This window comes from Solanum lycopersicum, chromosome 9, assembly GCF_036512215.1.
Source record: "Solanum lycopersicum chromosome 9, SLM_r2.1".
NCBI lineage: Eukaryota > Viridiplantae > Streptophyta > Magnoliopsida > Solanales > Solanaceae > Solanum > Solanum lycopersicum.
The window spans coordinates 26,946,177-26,964,935 of NC_090808.1; the positions used below are offsets into that span (position 1 = coordinate 26,946,177).

An 18,759-nucleotide genomic window follows, 5' to 3' on the forward strand; every position below is an offset into this window, starting at 1 on the left:
AAAGGATAAAACAGCAGACCTTGATTGACAATTATCCACGAAAATGATGAAGATACAATGGAGAAATCAAGCTCCTAGCTTCAATGGATTTCTAGAGGATTCTATTTGGGGTCTTGGATTTTGATTTTGAATAATGAACTCAACTTTAGGTTCTATACCTATAAAATCACATAAAAATACCCAAAATACCTTAAGTAACCACCCAATATATTTTTAGAATGCTAGTTGAATTTACCAAGGTGTCCCTCACTTGGCCGAGACACCTGCAAATAATTAGTAGGTCTCAATCGACGACCTAACGACGACCCTTAGACAAAATGACGGGCCGTAATGGCACTCCATCATTTTGATCGTAGAAGGTTATCTTGGGGGATTAATCTCCCACACCTAAGTGTGGATCAATGGCTCACATTGACGGGTTGTAGACAAGTCAGAAGAGTGTCAATTGCCTTCGTGGTTTGGGACTGTGTTGGCAGTTTCAAGCCACAAGTTAGGTCCTCCTCAAGGACCCCTATGGTAGTCCTTGGCAAGTATTGCACAGACGTTTCTACCCTAAACAAGCGCGTATAGGTGTTAGAAACCTCTCCCATCAATTTGAACTTAAACGAACACGTAAAACATGACAAGGTACACTCGAATGCGCAAGCACGTCTCAAGGCTATCTTTGAACGTCTTGGACATTCATGGACGTTTGACCTCCAAACTCTTCCAACTCAACACACTGCCTCTCCACGTTATAATAAACCATTTTATGACGTTATAACCTTATGAAACACATGTTAGTTTCTAGTTTCACCTAGTTCATCTTATGAACATTACAAACAATCTTGTTCCATACTATGTGCCCCCGTAAGTCTTATCTTAGTGGATCTACTAGATACCTTTATGTATGAAGGTCCTTCCTTGGCAAGTAGTACCTCTTCATTTCAGTGTGGGGAATAGAACACCAAATTTCACGTAGCTCACATGGTCTATGTCGATTATGGCTATGTCTCCCAAAAGTTAAGAAATGAACTAAGATAAGAATATGAACTCTAGTCATGAGTTCTTCAAGATTTACTTAGTTTCGGTAGGACTATGGACCCTACTTATGCATTGCACAAGTGGACCTTAAGGGAGGTTATGATTAACTTCTTCTATGAAATAAGGACTATGGTTTATGTATGTTCAAATGAATGCATGTTAAAGTGTCTTTGCTTATGTAAAGACATGAAATATGATTATGCATCTGAATTGAATTTATGACTTATTAATGGGTTTTCTAAGTATATGTGGGGGAATGGTACTTCATGTTTACATTGCACAAATGAACTTGTGAAAGGATTGTAAGGGTGGTTTACCTATGATATGAACTAAATGGGTTATAACTAAAGATGAAATAAATGGATGAGTTCTTATATGATGATTACGAAGTATGTTGGTCTCATTTCTAATGTTAAATAAAGATGTTATGACTTGATGAATATGATGTTCCTAGTCTAGGATGGAATCTTAAGAACACATCGTGTGAGTAATATTATGGGATGTTATTTGCACATTGCACTAGTGTGACTTGGGGGTTGTCTTAGGTGATGGTTCCTGTGTGAAGATTATGTCTTATGATGTGTTTACGACTTTATGACTATATGTGGTTGGATTGATAAAGGTTATATGGAAGTTCACCTTTGGTAACCTTAAGGTGATAAATGGCTTTATGTGTTATTACAAATGGCTTCTGGGTGCTTGATGATGTATGTGGTCTATGTTGTGACTATTATATCAATGTTCATGAAGTTTTTCCCAAAAGGCATGATACATGGTTTCCAACCAAATGTCCATTTTTAAAGCATGTTTTTGCATAGTTATCGTACTCAGTGCATTCTTGTACTAACACCATTCTTCTTCATCTTTTTATACAAAGTGTAGGTGGTGGTGGCTTATAGACTTTCCTAGAATGAAGAGTTTGTATTACTATTCCCAAGTTCAGGTGTGTCCTTAAAGATTCAAGGACCCTATGGTAAGAGTTTCTTTAAGTTCATGTACTAGATAGTAGTTACTTTTGTGTTGTAAGGGGTGTGTTCCTATTGTGTTGCAGTCATGTGTTAAGAATGACTACATTGAGACTTTGTACTTTCATTGTGTTCTAAAAAGGCTTTAAATGAGATGACTTTTAGTCTAGTGTTATAGTATGGAAAAATTCTAAATTTCTGCACTATTTTATGTTTATGCGATGAAAGTATGATAAGGGCTTGTATAAGACTTCTTCGAGGTCGAATACGTCATGTTATGACTGGGGGTGCTCTCAGGTCGTTACAATTTATTAGGTTTGTTACCACTTTTTATAATTTGCTAATATGTATGCATACCATATAGCAAACAAACGACATAAATTATACAAAATAGGAAATCAAACCATCCCCAAACCTTAATTCACGAGATAAGGTTCTCTTACGACTGATATAACCCCTAAGAATACATGTACAATCATTTTTTCGGTGCATGAAGCTTACACATGAATTTTACCGTCAATACCACTATACCACGCAGTGAATTACGAATTTACACCTAGTTATATAAATAAACCTAACCTAACTGGGTGTCAAGCAGTTGTAGAGAGATTATAGCTCTAATTAAGGTTTCCAAAAGATGGGACAGTGAATTTTGACAGAAAACCCACAAGCTAACGACAACCTTACGCTAAAAATCTCCTTCTCCTTTCTTCCAAAGCCTAAAGCGGCCTTTTGAGGTTTTCTGGGGGTGATTCTCGCCTTTTTTTTGGTGTTTTGGAAAAGGAATAATTAAGACTTTGTGTTATTAAAGTTTTGACCCGTCATTCCCGCTATGACGACCACTTATCCCATTAGAGCGTCGTCGCCCTAGCGGCATCTTGCCCGCTCTGGCGAACTGAAGGCCCTAGTTTTCATGATGTTTTTCATTTTTTAATTAACGAGGGTTTGAGATGTTACATTATGCTTTTTTTGTTACTTATGCATTTCTTGATAACATGTAAGTATCGATAACACTGAGAAAATTTTGCTATTTAGTGTAATTTGTAATAGTGACTCCAGAATCCTCAAGCATTTCGACATGATTTGATAATTTTGAGTTTCATGTCACAAATTTGATTTTGTTGATCCATGCGTAAGTAAAGTAAAAATTTACCTCCTTAAGGTCTGTTTCGAAAGTTACATGGTAATTGAAGATGGTGTGATTAATAGGCTTGTATGACCGGGGAAGATACATGCTAACTATGGGTAGGAAGCAGGAACCATTATGTAAAAATTATTAACTTAATAATTACACAATCTAGTAATTATGATGACTTGTTTGTTTGTCACATCGTAATTACAAGTGCAATAATAAGATTGTTTTATGTTTTTAGAAAATAAAAGTTAATTATGTAAATTAATATATTAGACAAATAACAGTTTTTATAATTGATACTAAATTAAATATTTATATATATTATCTATTAAAAATATATTAATTGATAAGCAAATGTTCTTAATTAATATTAGAAAAAATACATAAAGCCCCATTAAATTAATATCTTTATAAAAAAAAAGATACTTAAACTTTTCGGAGGTCCTATGACCCTCTGAATAATTTTAAAGTAATATCATTACCTCAGTTTTTTATCAGGACTACTTCTAAGAAAAGAAGTGATGTCGTGCACCAATCATTAATTGTCAAGTGTTAAAATGTTATAATTTAAATCTTAAAAAGAGAAAAAGACTAAATTTTTATATAAAATATAAAAAAGTAATTTAAAACCCTCTCCTCCCCCCACCTTCTCTAATCCTCTTCAACACAAATTAGAGAAGATAAAAGTGATGGAATATTAAGGAAGATCACTGATAATTGGTTAATAGAAAACAGGATGTCGCTATAGACTATAGAAGTAGAGGAAAAATAACATTATTTTTGTTGTCGGAAAATGCTTTTTCGCCGAGTAAAATGATGAGTAGAAGTGACCATCTCCTTGTTCATTTTTCCTTTGGATTTTAATTATCTCTCATTATGTCAATTAAAAACTAGACATCAACGACACATTTCATTATCAATGCAATCGAAAAAGCATCACTTTTATCACCAAAAATACTTTATCACCAGATAAAATGAAGGTCAATAGTAATCATCTCCTCTTTATTTTTTTTCTTGTTACTTTTTTACCTTTTAATCATTCCTATTAAATAAATCAAACACAACAACGAAAATCACTACCAAAGTTGTTAAAGAAGATCAGGAAAACAAAGAATTTAGTAGAAAATTAAAGGAAATAAAAATAAAAATAAAAAAGTGTCAGAAAAGAGAAAAAAAAATAGAAAACACCTTGGTTCATCTCTCTCACTGCTATAAATGGTATTCCCTCAATTTATAAAAGAATGACCTAGTTTTTCTTGGGTCTCTTTAAAAAAGAATGACCCTTTCTTTTTTATGGCAACACTTTAACTTCAACTTTTCACGTGACATGTTTAAAATCATGAGATTGACAAATATTTTGATACATTTGACATAACTTTAATTTAAAATCACAAAATTAAAAAATATTCTTTCTTTTCTTAAACTCCGATCAGTGGCAGATGCACATTCAAGTTTATGGGTGCTTGAGTGCCCATTACATTTTGAAGCCAACACTATTATTTTAAAAAGGAAACCTAGTTTTTGTATAAATGTCTAATTCAACACCCAATTTCAGTACCAACTTCAAATAAGAATTAATTAAGCACCCATAGTTAAAAAATTCTGAATCCGCCACTGTCTCTGATTCACGTCATATTATGTCTTTTTTTTAAACGGATGGAGTATTATAATACAAATATAAAATTAGTATATTTTAAATAAAGTAATCATAAAATTAAAAATACAAAGATTTCTATGAATATCATAAAATACATGTTTGACAATACAAATTTCATTAAAATTATAATATGTGACAAAAAAATAATCTATCAAGTCTAATTAAAAGATAAACAACTTGCAATGTGAATGTCAAATCAATACTATTTGAAAAATATAACATAAGTTCTAAATTCTGAATTTTTTTTATATATAATACTCTTATGTCAAATTTTAACATAACGTACACAAATATGATTTAAAAGAAGAAAAAAAGCAAAGTGTACAATTTATTCAACGATAAATTCTAATTTAATTCAAAATTAGAATATTAATAAAGTTATACTAATAAAAAAATTTAAACATAAAATAATTTTTTAAGGATACGAAAAATTGCATAAAAACAACGGAAAATGGCCTAAAATATCCTCAAAGTATTGGATATAGTACAAAATTACCTCTCATCCACCTATTGGCTCTAAAATAATCTTCTCATCCACCTATTGACTCCAAAAAATATCCTTGTCATCTATCTTTTGGTTCAAAATTGACCAGTGTTTAGTTAGTGATTAGTGCATAGTGGGTTGATTTATAAATTATATTAATAAATTGAATTATAATAAATAGTTGAATGCCAATTATTTTAAAAAATATTTAAAGAGTTTAATTTTAAAACAATTAAATGAGTGGTCAATTTTGATTCCAAAGATAGACGACAAAGAGTATTTTGAAGCCAATAGGTAGATGAGAATGACATTTTGGAGCGAATAGGTGGATGAAATATAATTTGATACCATTTTCAATACTTCAAATGTATTTTAGTGCTTTTTCGTAAAAACAACAAAAGATAAAAGGAAAATTTTACAAGTTATAAACTAAAAATAATAAAAAGAAAGAAAAAAAAATCAACAATCCACATTTACTCTTGAAAATTAGAGTGTGTAATTAATTATATTCAATTATTTAGTGATTAAGTAACCTACCAAAATGTGACACAGTATAATTAATATCCAACGTTACACAACTACAAGTAAGGTGACTTTGCAAACAAACCCGATTACTGAAAAAAAAAGTAATTAAAAAGCTCTAATAATAGTCGGCGGTATGGTGAATAGGTGTTGAGTTGGAGTTGGAGTTGGAGTTGAAGTTGGAGTTGAAGTTTGGGAATATGGATGACGAGAAAGTAGAAATATATCACGAGAGGCAAAGATTACAGTTTTGCCTCTTACATTCTCTCAATAATCTCTTCCAGGTACTCTTTGTTCTTCTTCTTCTCTACACTCAATATCATACTAAACCCATAATTTTCCTCTCTTTTCTCTCTCATGTACCAATTTTGATCCAACCTCATAATGTTACCAATTTTAGTATGCGACGTTTCAATGGGTTTTGTTTCTTCCTTCAATTCAAATTTAATATATGTATATATTGCTAGGTCAATTAATGGAAATATGATTACACTCTTCTTTTTAATTTTTTTTTTGGGGGAGGTTGGGGGCGGGAGGGGACAAAAACCATGTTGGTTTAATAATGTGACATATTGGTTCTTCTCAGGAAAAAGATGCATTTACAAGATCTGATTTAAATAAAGTTGCTGAGAAACTTGATGTGGATGACCCTAACAGGAGAAGCTGGAATCCTGTATCACTTGTATTTAGACCTCATCATAACGAAATCACCGGTAACTATGATATCAATGTATTGATTGCAGCGCTCCAGCAGAAAGCTAAAACTGTTGTTTGGCATGATAAGCGAAATGTGGCTTCTTCAATTGACCTTGATGATCCGCTCATGGGAATTGTTCTTAATGTTCCTGTTACAAAGTTTAGTGGCCTTTGGAAAAGCAGGCATTGGGTTACGTTAAGATGTATTCAGGGGGTTTGGTATAATCTAGACAGTGATTTTGCTGCTCCTTATGCTTTTAAAGATACCCAACAACTTAGGGAGTTCTTGGATCGTATCATTACTGCTGGTGCGGAGGTTTTACTCGTCATGAATGATAAACGATGAGTTCTCCAGCAGTTTGATTTGCTTTTTTGACTTGAGCTGTTTGAAGCACAATGGATGGTACATGTTGCACTATGAAGACTTTAGCCCAAGTTTGCTATTAATACATACCCTGGGCACATGATGTGAATTTGATTGATTGTTTTGAAAGTTATCTTAAACCCTATCTAGGTGACTATAATTGAAAATCATTCAAAGTTTTGACATGAGTTATCTTAAAGGTATACTTTATTGCTTCTTGTTGGATCTTCCTTCAAAGTATGAAATGAACTTACGCTATGTCAGCTGCTTCTTACACATTATCTTTGGAAATAGTTATTACTTTTTCGGCCAGTAGAAAATTGGTTGCTCTTTTAACACTCTGGAAAAGAAGAAAGAAGAAAGGAAAAAGGTGAAGTATATACATCTAAAATATGGTTGTCTGTAGCAAGACATTGGGCTCTATTATATTTAGTGCATATCCAATCAAAGGAATAGAATTAGTCGAAGAAAGAAAAACTTAATTGCATACTTGTAATGGAGCTTTTATCAATAGCTAGAACCTTGGCCTTAAGTTTATTTGTTTTTGGACCAATAAGGTAGCAGCACCCGCTTGCATTTTCTTCAACTACTTGTCTGCAATTCCTCTCTGCAGTTCAAGAAAACAGGGATGTCGAGCTCTCAATTTAGCTTATAATTCTCCAAGAACTAAATTTTTGTTGTTAGCATAGAATATTGAACTTTTCCTTCTTATTTCTATTCAAAATATAGTTGGAAATGCTACTTCTTTTGCCTTTTGTCTTCCCTTGTGGCTCCTTTTAGCTATGAGTTGATACTTGGAGGTGTGACATTGTCAAGAAGAGGCTGCATGTAGAATGATTTGTGTTTCATCATGTGGCCGAATCTAATTCTCCTCTCCGAAATTAACTCTTGCAGTTATGCTCTTCGTATCCAGGTGTGCCACTATAATCTTTTGTCACAAAGGGAACTGTCTTTTCAATGTTTGATGGCATCCAAACTGCCTTTGCTAGTGTCATTGTTTATTTATGAACATGCTAAAAAGAGGAATATTAAATTGTTTTTGAGAAAATCATTGCTAGCATTCTGAATCTGAAGTGAATAGAAGACCACTATGTTGGAAGGATGCATACGTATCTATCTGGAGCACGGAATCGAGTTACTGCTGGACATCCGACTGCCAAATTGTTCAACATGCTGTTGGAAATAATACAAAGATTTGGCATAGCTGAGGAGTGAGGAGAAAAGTATCCCATTTTATCTTGCTTCAACTTTAGTGTAACTGGATATTTACATAATTTCATAACTTCTAGATCTGTCTGACTTCTGATGCTATTTTTCTGAATATTTCATGGTTTCTGAGTTTGGGAATTCTGTGGCATGGATTTGTCTGGCGCTCTTTAACTCTAATTGAGCATCTTGAACAATTTAGTCGGTCGAACTGGAGCCAAAATTCCACCTTGAACCTGAGATGGAAATCAAAAGGTAGACAGTGGACATAGTACATACTCAAATGAATCCTAAATTTAGAGGCACTTGGCTTTTCCCCCTGGTCTTTCACAATAATATCTTGGCTGAAATGTTGAATTATGAGCATAGCGACGTAGACATGTGAATATCTTGGTAGTGTATTTATTTTTAGCTCGAGTACAATTATGGGACGAACCAGTCTTATGTAATCAAATAGTTGGCTCCACTTGGCTTGTTCGTAGCTCTGAGCATGACAGTTGATAGTTCCATGAGGATTCTCTTGACATCATATCCACATTAAAACCTTATCATAATTGTGTTTTCTTTTTCTTTAGAAGTCAGTCCCTTTTGTAAGTCACCATTAACTATAACCTGAGATTGTTAAAGAATACCTTAGAGAAAGAACGTGAGATGTCTCCAGCAACCTGAAAATCTCCAGAAGAAAATATGCTGCTGGTTGTAGTCTGCATCCTTCTGTAGTTTGTCCATCGACTATATTCCAAGATGATGGAAATTCCATATTGTTTTGAGTACTCAAATATTAACTAGTATCCGGACTTGATTTTGAGCATATACTAGAACTGCCTACATGAGAAGAATGTCTCCACGGGTCACATCGTTTTATGCTAAAATGGCTTGAGGAAATTCATGATTTATGAATGTGAGTAGCAAATATGGTGCATGACAGAGTTTTCGTTGTGTTTGGATTCTTTGGGAAGCCAAATCTATTTTCCTTACAATTATTGTTGCTGACAAGTTAGTCTAAGCTTCAATCTGAATCTGAAAGGTTAACGTCTTTAGTTCTCTTATTAGAATGCTCAAAATGATGAAATTGAGAATGAATGATTTGGACTTGTCTAAGTTGATGATGAAGATTCTCCTCTTTGGGTGATCTTTTATTTTTCTTTCAGTACAAGTATACATGAAGAGTATTTTCAGGGGTCCCAAGTTCCAGAGGTTGGTGTTCTGATCATTTTCTAATCAAGAAAATGAGGTAAAGTACACGCTGATTCCTTTGGTTATATACGGTAAGTTCTTTTTTCTTGTATTTCACTTCACCGACGTTTCATTCTTACATGGCAATTGACAAAGATAAAACTACAAACTGTTAATCAAGGTACTTGATTTAACCGTTACCCTTGAAAATCATATGAGTTGCATGTGTCTTTCTTAAGTTTTGCAGCTTCTTAAAAAAGAAAAGTAAATTTGTCTACTTTAGTTTCATTCCTTAATGATTATTTTGACATCTTTTTCCTTCACATGAACAAATGCATAGGCAGGAATATCCTACAAGGATCACGCCACTCATCTCTGGAATCATTTTTTTTTCTCTTAATGCACATCGTTAATCCTAGTGTTCTTTTTTTTTTTGTTTTTTTTTTTGGGGGGGGGGGGGGGGAGAACCTTAATTCTCAAAAACCTGCCAGCTATTATATGTTGGAACAAGATGAAGTGGAGCGGAAAACCCATCAGTCTTAGATGTGAACATTGTATTTTCCATTTTGCAATGAGAGGAGCAACAAGCTTATCAAATGGATAATGAATGAGTTGAATCTAACGAGGTGTTAATGGAGAATGCGGAGTTGGAGGAATCATCACATTCTTTCTACATGCATACATCATTAATTTTGGACTTGGCAATAGAAACAAAAGCAAAGCTATATATATATATATATATATATATATATATATTATTTTTCTTCCTACCAGCTTTCAAATTCATACAAGTAACATTAGGCCAAAAAGGGAAGGTATCAAACATACTAAACTGCCATACTAACAAGGACAATAAGTAGACATAGTGCGTCAACCCTCCTTACAGTTCATCATGCTCATTGCGTTTACTTGTTAGATCCCTGGGCTGGTGCTGCAGGTTGTACTGGCTTTTCTCCTCCTGGTCCCTGAGCCAAACGTTCTTCCCTCCTTGCAAACTCTCTCCCTGCTTGCCTTGTTCTTTGCCCTCCTAGCCTCAAATTGTTTTCCATCAGCACACGCTTGTTCTTGAAAACATTACCCTTCACCTTCATGTACATGTCAGGATACATGTGTTTGTCAATCTTCTTTGATTCACTATACTTGCGATGCAAACGCCTGAGGACTCTCAATCTCCTCATCCGAAGCACCTTGCTAGGCAGTCTAACCTCCCTGGTACCTTTGCGCTTACCATGTCCAGAGTGACGGCCTTTCCTCTTGGCCTCCTTCATTCAGCACGAGATCTCGAGTGCTGCTTTGAAGGTTTTTTTTTTTGTTTTTTTCGTTTAAAAAAAAAAAGAGAAACAGAACAAATAGACTGTCTCCTCTTGGCTAACGTGTCTCCAGAGAATGGAAAATACCCATAGAAGACCATGACTTGTCTGTTATAGAGAAGCAAATAGACCTATGGATAAGATAGCCAGCTTCAGTCACCCATTGAGAGAGCTTGTAAGGAAACAAGTAGATAATTAACAACACGTAGTTAAATATCTCTACTTCATTGAAATGTCCAATTTTTTTTGTTAGGATAGACTAACTCTGCCTTGATGTCAATCTGTACCATTTTTGAATAATAACAACGATCAAATGGCATAAATGGTTCGCTCAGGTATAATAATGCATCGAATGCCAATCTTGCGCATGAACAAAAGTTATCAGCATTGGCATTCAACCAAACTAACATTATCATAATTGCACCACCAAAAGTTGTTGCTACAGTTCCTAAACTTTTGGGAATATTTCAAAATACGAGTTCGAAGCTTAAAGGGTAAAAATAATTGTCAAAAATTTTAAATGGGTACATCAATTTCTTTTTTAACTAAAAGGGCAAAAAGACTGATCTACCAACGATTTTGTCCGAATTTTTTTCACTTTTTTTTTTAAATAGCTGTCTAAGCGATTTTAGAGGGGAATTTTGTGTTTTTTTTTTTCTCTGGAAATTTTTTTCTCCTTTTTTTGAAACTTCTAGCAACTATTTTAGTTAATTAATTATTTTTTAAAAAAATATTGCTATCATTTTATTTCTTATAATGGTATTAAGTGAAATCTTTATTAACAAATGGAATGCGATTTTTTTTGATAAAAAAATATTACCAATATTTAGGATGATTTTTTTTTTGCGATTTTATTTTGAGAAAAAAAAATTACAATATTTAAGACGACTTTTTTTTTTAAAAAAATAATTGGCAGAAAATTTAAAACAAAACCACTTTGTGCAGAAATCCCTGTGTTAGACAGCGATATTCCCAAAAAAGTAATTTTACCCACTAAAATTACTATCTACACAGCGATTTTCTTTTTTAAAAAAAATTCTTTAAGAAAATGCGTTTAACTTTTTTTAAAGAAAAATCCACTAAAAATGCTACATTGACAGTGATTTTCTTTTTCAAAAAAAGAAAATAGATATGGGGAAATTTGTTGTATTAATAGCGATTTTACCCTTTTGGTTAGAAAATAAATTGATATACCAATTTAAAATTTTTGACAATTTTTTACCTTTTAGACTTCGAACTCTTCAAAATAAGAAGCTTTTTCAGAAAGCAGTAGCAGGAGAGGTTGAGACTTGAGAGAGAGCATTTGAGGTGTTAATTAACCTAGTTAGAATATCATTTTGAATAAAAATAATATTTCGGGCAAAGTTTGGCCATTTTGTTTAGCAAAAGCCCAATTTTTGAGATGCTTGGCGAATGACCACTTCCTACTTGCGAAAACAAAAGAAAGAGATGTTGGTTCCTTCCTATACGATTTTGTTAAAATAACTAGTCTAGTAGGAATTGTTGTGAACACAAGTTTGTCAGTGCAATTAAATACTAATAAGAGCCCTTAATTCTTACAAAACATTAATAAGATATTAAAACTGTTTTACCTATATTACTGCAGTCTGCAGGGATTGGATTAGTAACTTTACACAGATTTACAAGCTATGTCAATCATGTATCCTTGTTCATTTGGTTGTTCAATCAAACTCCAACAATACTCTGGTATCTTCGTGGAAATCTTGGGAGTCTCCTTGTTTAAATCAATCCAGTGTCAAAGACATCTGTTCCCTCATTTTCTGATTTACTGCCAAAGATACTCCTGCCTATTCTATTCTCAACTAAATCTCTTTTCATCTCCAATTCTTAATCAATCACGCCTTCCTGATTGCACCACATGCATATCCACTATAACACCAAGGGCTTAAGTTTGCTGTCTCCAAGTGTCAATCAATGATCTTCTCACCAGTTGAAAAGGCATTCCAAACTACTGTTCCAACCAAGTAAAGCCCAACTGAAACTTTAAACACATCATCCCAAGAACCTGAGAACAGAAAATATAATTCATTTTAGGGACACATGCTTTTGAAGGGCTATCATGTCTTTATTTCTGTTCTATCTTGACAGATGATGAGAGAAAATGAGTAGTCATACTGACTGCAAATAAGGCCTCCCCCAAGAGTGGAAAGCGTTACTGACATTGCGACGAGGTAAAGACCATTTTTTTAGCTCCTACATTGCCAAGCTAATGCTCTTGCAAACCATGATAACAAGACAGTGGTTGTTAAAGTCTGTTGATCAGCTGAAAGCAACTCTCATTATTATTAACAAGAACAGGTCTAATTCGAATGATTTAATTTTCACAAAGCATATCTAAGCAGGTGAGTGTGAAAATGACTATATTATGAGAATTGGGTAAAAGAAAATTGATCATGATCACCTAAACAACTGATTGTTGAAACCATATTTTAAAGATGATCAGTCTTAAAAAATCAATTTATTATTATTAGTTGCAAAGAGAGTTTCCCGTACAAACCATCCACAATAATTATTCAAAGAACTAATTTACCACAAACAAACATATGAAATCAGGTGAAACTAAAACCAGGTGAGCCCTTAATCCATTTACTCTATGTGGTTAGTAATGTCTTGTAAGTTCTCAGTAGTAACATGGACATAGAAGTCAAAATATCTTTAGGTTGTTTCCAATAGCACTACCGCCAAAAATTTAAAAAAAAAAGTCTATCAATTCTGTAGCACAGGCATCCCTAAATTATCTAGACTAAAATGAAAAGGATGAAATACCATGTTGCAAGATGTAACCAGTTGCTGCTGTGCCAAAAACACCAGCTAGAACCCCAGCAGTATTGGATAGTCCAAGGAGTACACCCTGAAAAAGTACCATTCATTATCTCATATTACCGACAATATCATAAACAATTTATATAACACGCAGCAATAATACATCATAAATAATTCTCATCTTGAGAACACAAAGTAATACACAACGGTTACTCAGATATTATTTGAAGCTCATTATACATTAACAAACACCAAAACTAAGAGGTGGAAAGACAATAAAGTAATACTCACAGAATACCGTGGAGCAATATCCTGATGGTTTGAATACAAACCAGATTGTGAAAAAGCATCACTTCCCTGTTTCAAGAATGAAGAATATCTCAAAGGGGCACCTTATAAGCTGAAGCAAGAAGAGATTACATCTTATCAACAAGAACTAATTTGATGGATATCTGAACAAAGGCAATATTATTAATTAAACTTCTTCAATACTTCCATTTGCTTTGCCCTACCCTATCCATTTACATGAAACTGCACATTCCACAGTGTTAACTCATATGCAAACTGAGAGAGACGGTACATGCTTTGACAGTTCCGTACTACTTATACATCATAGTTTTCACAGTTGAACAATATCTGTCAAAAAGCTATGCAGGACTCAAATATTCTTGTTCAATATAAGAAAAACCTGACTGCATGCCATACAGAGAACTGCCATTGCTGGAGAGTCAACACGGCTCAACTGGGTTAAAAAGAAAGCAGGTCCAAGAAATCCTATTGTTTGCATGATCTGCAACAATTACAAAAATTAAAGCTGTTCTTAACATTTTAGATAGGCGCATTTTCTTAAAAAATACAACCAGAGCTATTTCAAAAAACCTGCAAAGAGAAAATACATTGACTTCAGAATAGGATGGGAATCTACTAAATATGGTGGCATTTTACAACTATGAAGTAAGGAAGCCATGCAAATGAACTAAATCATTGGAGTCAAAATTATCTTCTGTCTGCGACACGTAAGTTGAACATGCAGACATTAAAATATCACCAACCACTTTTAGGAAAAATTGTTCTCACAAGGATCATTAGAAAAAAAAAAAAATGGTATTGAAATCGCAATGACATCAATAAAAATGAGTAGTACCTTTCTGACAACAGTCACTGATGTGCCTCTCCTCACCAGTGAATCTGCAATCCACCCACCAACATTTGCAGTGGCTGCCATTGTGAGCCATGGCAAGACCGCAAAAAGTCCCGATTCTGTAAGATTAAACTTTAATACCTGCACTAGCAATGCATAAACAACTTTAAGTAGAAGTCACTAAAATTATGACCACCACCAAGTAGGAAACATTCTAATTTAATACTACAAATCATTTAACATGGCATGAAGATTAAGCATCATGGTTGATGATTTAGTGAAGTACTTCAAGACTTAGATACTATTCAAGATAAGGCAGTGACAGGTAAGTAGGAACAATTCATGCGTCTCTTTACACCAGTACATAAATGAAATTGTAAAACAAAATTTCCTACCCTCAGTCCCTACTGTCAAACTCTATAAAACCATTCTTCTCTGCCTTTTATCCTTCCGTTTACACCCTTACAATAATCAGACCTCTTTCTTTACTGCATAAGTACCCCAACCCCGACCCCACAAAAAAAAAGAAAATGAAAAAGAAGAATACCACACATCTCCATATCCACCACCGGTTATCATACTTTCAACATACATTACAAGTTCAGAAACGCATTTACCTCTAAGGTTTCCAATATTTTCCAATACTCAGTGCAGATGCAGGATGTCACTTACAAGAATCAACCGTAAAAAATTATCAGTACAGTATACTTTTCTATAGGAAACTGTCCAGTACAATTCCTTGTAACATCCCGACCCATTTTTCTTAATTACATCACTCAATTTCATGTTTAGGAACTTTTAACAAGTCATATTTACCATTTTGGACTTGTTTGAGGTTTGGGTAGAAAAAAACAGATCTGGACAATGCAAGAATTTATATTTGTCTGATCCCAGCAAAATCTCGCTGCCTTCGAAGCATGCTTAACAAGAGATAGGTTGCAAAAGAGGGGATGTATTCTTTTCAGCAGGTGCTTTTCATGTGAAGATGCTAGGAGTCAGTGGATCACTTGGTACTTCACTGTAGCTTTTCATGACAGATCTGGTCTATATTTTTATGCACTTCTGGAGATCACTAGGTAATGCCATAAATATCAGGCAACTGTCATCCATTTATGAACCAAATAGGTGAACTTGAACCTAACATCATAGATTAATATTTAAGATGTCAAATCTTTATTTCTATTAGATCTCTGGGCCTGGCACTTTCTTCGTGAATAAGTTGTTCACAAATTTGTATCTTCGAAAAGTTTGTTTTACACCAAATTACATACATTTTAAACAATTATTGCGATTCATAATCATGTAGAAAGAAAATGAAGCAACATAACGGAAATGGAAAATTTGTACCTGGTGATAATATGTTGGCATCCATGTAAGAAGAATAAATGTCCCCCAGTTGTGACAGAAGTGAGACACTATCAAGGCCCATACTGGTGGCTTTGACAGAATCAATTTCCAAGGGATTGATTTAACAGGTTCCTTGGAAACACTGCTACAAAGAATAAGCTTCTTTTCTTCAGGCCGTAGCGTAGGATCATCCAGGGGTGAACTGTATGCCTAGACAAAAAGTTTCTGACATGAATCAGCAGCATTACCAATGGCGTAGCAAGAAATTCTGAAGTTGCAAGGGATATATGTGGTTTGTATGACAGAGTGGCTGAAGTTGAAAAAGTAATAAATATAAAATATACCCCATGTCCCCCAGCACAGAGCTTTTGAGAAATATACAACAGACTCTTGATGATCCTCATGAATGGTAATAGTTAATTGCGTGAATGTAGGGACTAATGTACCTTATTGAGCCATACTGCAAACCAGACAGTTCCTACAGAACCAAAAGAAAAGAAGACAGAAGGCCAGCCAAATTGTTTTATGAGGAATGGGGAAAATGCTAATCCAGTAACAGATCCAAGATACATTCCACTATAGACGAGTGCGAGAGATCTACTTCTTTCTGATACAGGAACCCATTTAGAGAGAATGTTATTCATTGCTGGCATAGCAACACCCTGGACGTGACAAAGTGTAAATTAGTATAACAGGAAGATTGATGAGTAAGTAATAAAGAGGGAGGTGAAGAAAAGCAACCAACCAACCAACCTCACCAATTCCCATGAAAGCTCGAACAACAAATAAAAAGGGCAATCCAAGCTTAGCAGCAATGGGGGTGAGAACTGTAGCAACAGACCACCAGATTACTCCAAATCCCAAGACAGCCTTGCCACCAACAGTGTCTGCCCATATACCTCCTGCTATCTGTCTAGTGAATGAGTGAGGATCCCAAATAAAAGTTACTATTGTGTAGTAAGAATGAAGATTGATTGATTTGTCGTTTCACCTGAGTAAGAAGATAACCCCAGAAAAATGAAGATTGTATTAAACCAACAGTAATAGGAGTCCAGTTATATTCGGATGCCATGGGAAGTATAGCGATACTCATATTAACTCTATCCATATTACAAAGAAGAAAAGCGGAGAAACAAAGAATGACAATAACCCAACGCTTTGGAAACTCTTGCGGTAGACCCACTGAGTTATCTCCATCTTCTTTCTTTCTCAATAAAGCATCATCCTCTGCAATTTTGAAGGGTTTTGACTTGACATCAGCCCACAACTTCCGACTACTACTATTCCTCTTAACTAATAATAACTCTCTTTGCCCATATCCAAATCGACCTCTTCCTCTTCCTCTTCCACTTCCACTTTCACTAGTATGGTAAAATGAATTATGAACATTGAAATTTGTTCGAGGTATATTGGGAGGAGAAAAGCTGTAGTGGGAGAGAAGAAATGCTTTGCCACTCATAGCACCACCAGACAGCTGTAGTGGAAGGGGATTGATTGGTTGATATTTCAGTTTCAGTTGGAACTGTAGTTTACCATTTCCACTTTCTACTACTCAATAGCACCGGATATTTATGCCCACTGCTACGGTTCTCTTCCTTACACGTGTCTCTCTCGCATCACATACCAATGCTTCATTTAATTACACTTTTCTCCTTCTACCTCCTACCTTGCTGAGAAAATTAAATAAAAGGGGGTCAAATAAGTTTTGGCTTTGCTTTTGGTGACATTTGATCAAGAGCTTTTTAAAATGTAATTAAATAAATTTGGTATCAAATTAATATTTCTAGAACTTTTTAATTTTTTATAAAATACGGAAAAGAAAATTCATTTTTTTAACTTATATTATTCAATCCAAATCATTTTTTAAAAAATAAATATATTTTCATCTTCTCTTTTCTCGTAGCCTTCTCTCTCTTTTGATCTTTTTCTTTTTCTTAGAAATTAAAAAATTCGACTAGACTATCTCCATTATCTTCCTCTCCGACTATCTCTATTATTTCCCTCCTCATCTCTAGTCGTGTCTCTCTCCTCTTTCTGAACTGAAATCGTGATCAATTTTTAAATGGGAAAGTTACTTTTTTGAAAGATTTTACATTTATTTAAATTTTTTTCTTGGATTAATGTACAATAAAATGTAAAAATTGAATAATGATGTAATTGTGTCTATTATTTATTATTTTTAAAAGGCAATCAACCAACACAAAAAAACCATAATTTTGAGGAAAATGTATATGTATTGTTAACATTCAGTGAAAATTCATTTTTTGTTGCCTTTGTTGTGCTTTTTGTGGCCATGTTGTAGATATGATTTTAGAAATATAGTCTTGTTCAGTTGTCTAACATATATTTCATTTGTTGAAAGATGTATTGTATATTGCCACATTTTAGTGATATGTTGGTGCACATTCCACCAACCATCATATGTTGTAACATTTCACTTATGCGTTAGGACAACAAAATGGTCGTCTCTGGCAACATAAGATTCATCTGTGGCAATAGAAAATTAATTTGTGGATCAAATAGGTATATTTGTGTCAACATATGATTCATCTATGGCAATATAAAATTTATATGTAGCTATCAAAATTTCATGTATGGCAACAGTAGGTACATGTGTGACAACATAATGTTAGTTTATGGCAACATACTATCCATTTGTGGCGACATAATGTTATTATTATTTTATAATGAATTGTAAACTCTCAATCTTTTTTATTACTATGTAGATGAAATGATACAAGAAGATTCATCCGTGACAACAACTCAATCTTTTATTTGTGTTGCTTTCTCTTCTAACATCAAATGCTCTTTTTAACTATGCGAAGAATGTGAGCAGCAACATGATTATTTTATTAATCCTGTTAAAAAACTCACTGATATTTTTAAGAAAATGTCTCATAATATTGATATCAAAAGATCCAAGAAGATTTCATAGACTTTGAAGTGTAG

At 33.9% G+C, this 18,759-nt stretch overlaps 2 protein-coding genes and 1 pseudogene across 10 annotated transcripts; 1 reads left to right on the top strand and 2 right to left on the bottom strand.

Moving 5' to 3' along the window:
* Nucleotides 1-5,814: 5,814 nt before the first annotated feature.
* Nucleotides 5,815-8,193, top strand: LOC101267342 (josephin-like protein). 2 transcript variants are annotated; one of them, XR_003248314.2, is made up of 3 exons: nt 5,824-6,070; nt 6,373-7,046; nt 7,741-8,193. XR_003248314.2 is itself a non-coding variant. In XM_004246917.5 (2 exons), the coding sequence occupies exons 1-2, from the start codon at nt 5,987-5,989 to the stop codon at nt 6,826-6,828; spliced, it is 540 nt and encodes a 179-aa protein (XP_004246965.1). In that variant the 5' UTR covers nt 5,815-5,986; the 3' UTR covers nt 6,829-8,193. The 2 variants fall into 2 exon arrangements, 1 of the variants encoding a protein (XP_004246965.1); XM_004246917.5 differs by having other exon boundaries at nt 5,815-6,070; nt 6,373-8,193.
* LOC101249573 (ribosomal protein L19 pseudogene) lies at nt 9,936-10,581 on the bottom strand (annotated as a pseudogene).
* On the bottom strand, nt 12,045-17,361 carry LOC101266861 (sodium-dependent phosphate transport protein 1, chloroplastic). 8 transcript variants are annotated; one of them, XR_743112.4, is made up of 10 exons: nt 16,802-17,361; nt 16,564-16,719; nt 16,257-16,472; nt 15,811-16,020; nt 14,467-14,604; nt 14,011-14,112; nt 13,614-13,679; nt 13,326-13,410; nt 12,679-12,822; nt 12,045-12,564 (listed from the first exon to the last, which is right to left on the bottom strand). XR_743112.4 is itself a non-coding variant. In XM_004246915.5 (9 exons), the coding sequence occupies exons 1-9, from the start codon at nt 17,267-17,269 to the stop codon at nt 12,467-12,469; spliced, it is 1,539 nt and encodes a 512-aa protein (XP_004246963.1). In that variant the 5' UTR covers nt 17,270-17,359; the 3' UTR covers nt 12,045-12,466. The 8 variants fall into 8 exon arrangements, 1 of the variants encoding a protein (XP_004246963.1); XR_743111.4 differs by having other exon boundaries at nt 12,675-12,822; XR_003248312.2 differs by having other exon boundaries at nt 12,679-12,773; nt 16,802-17,360.
* Between the last annotated feature and the right edge of the window lie 1,398 nt (nt 17,362-18,759).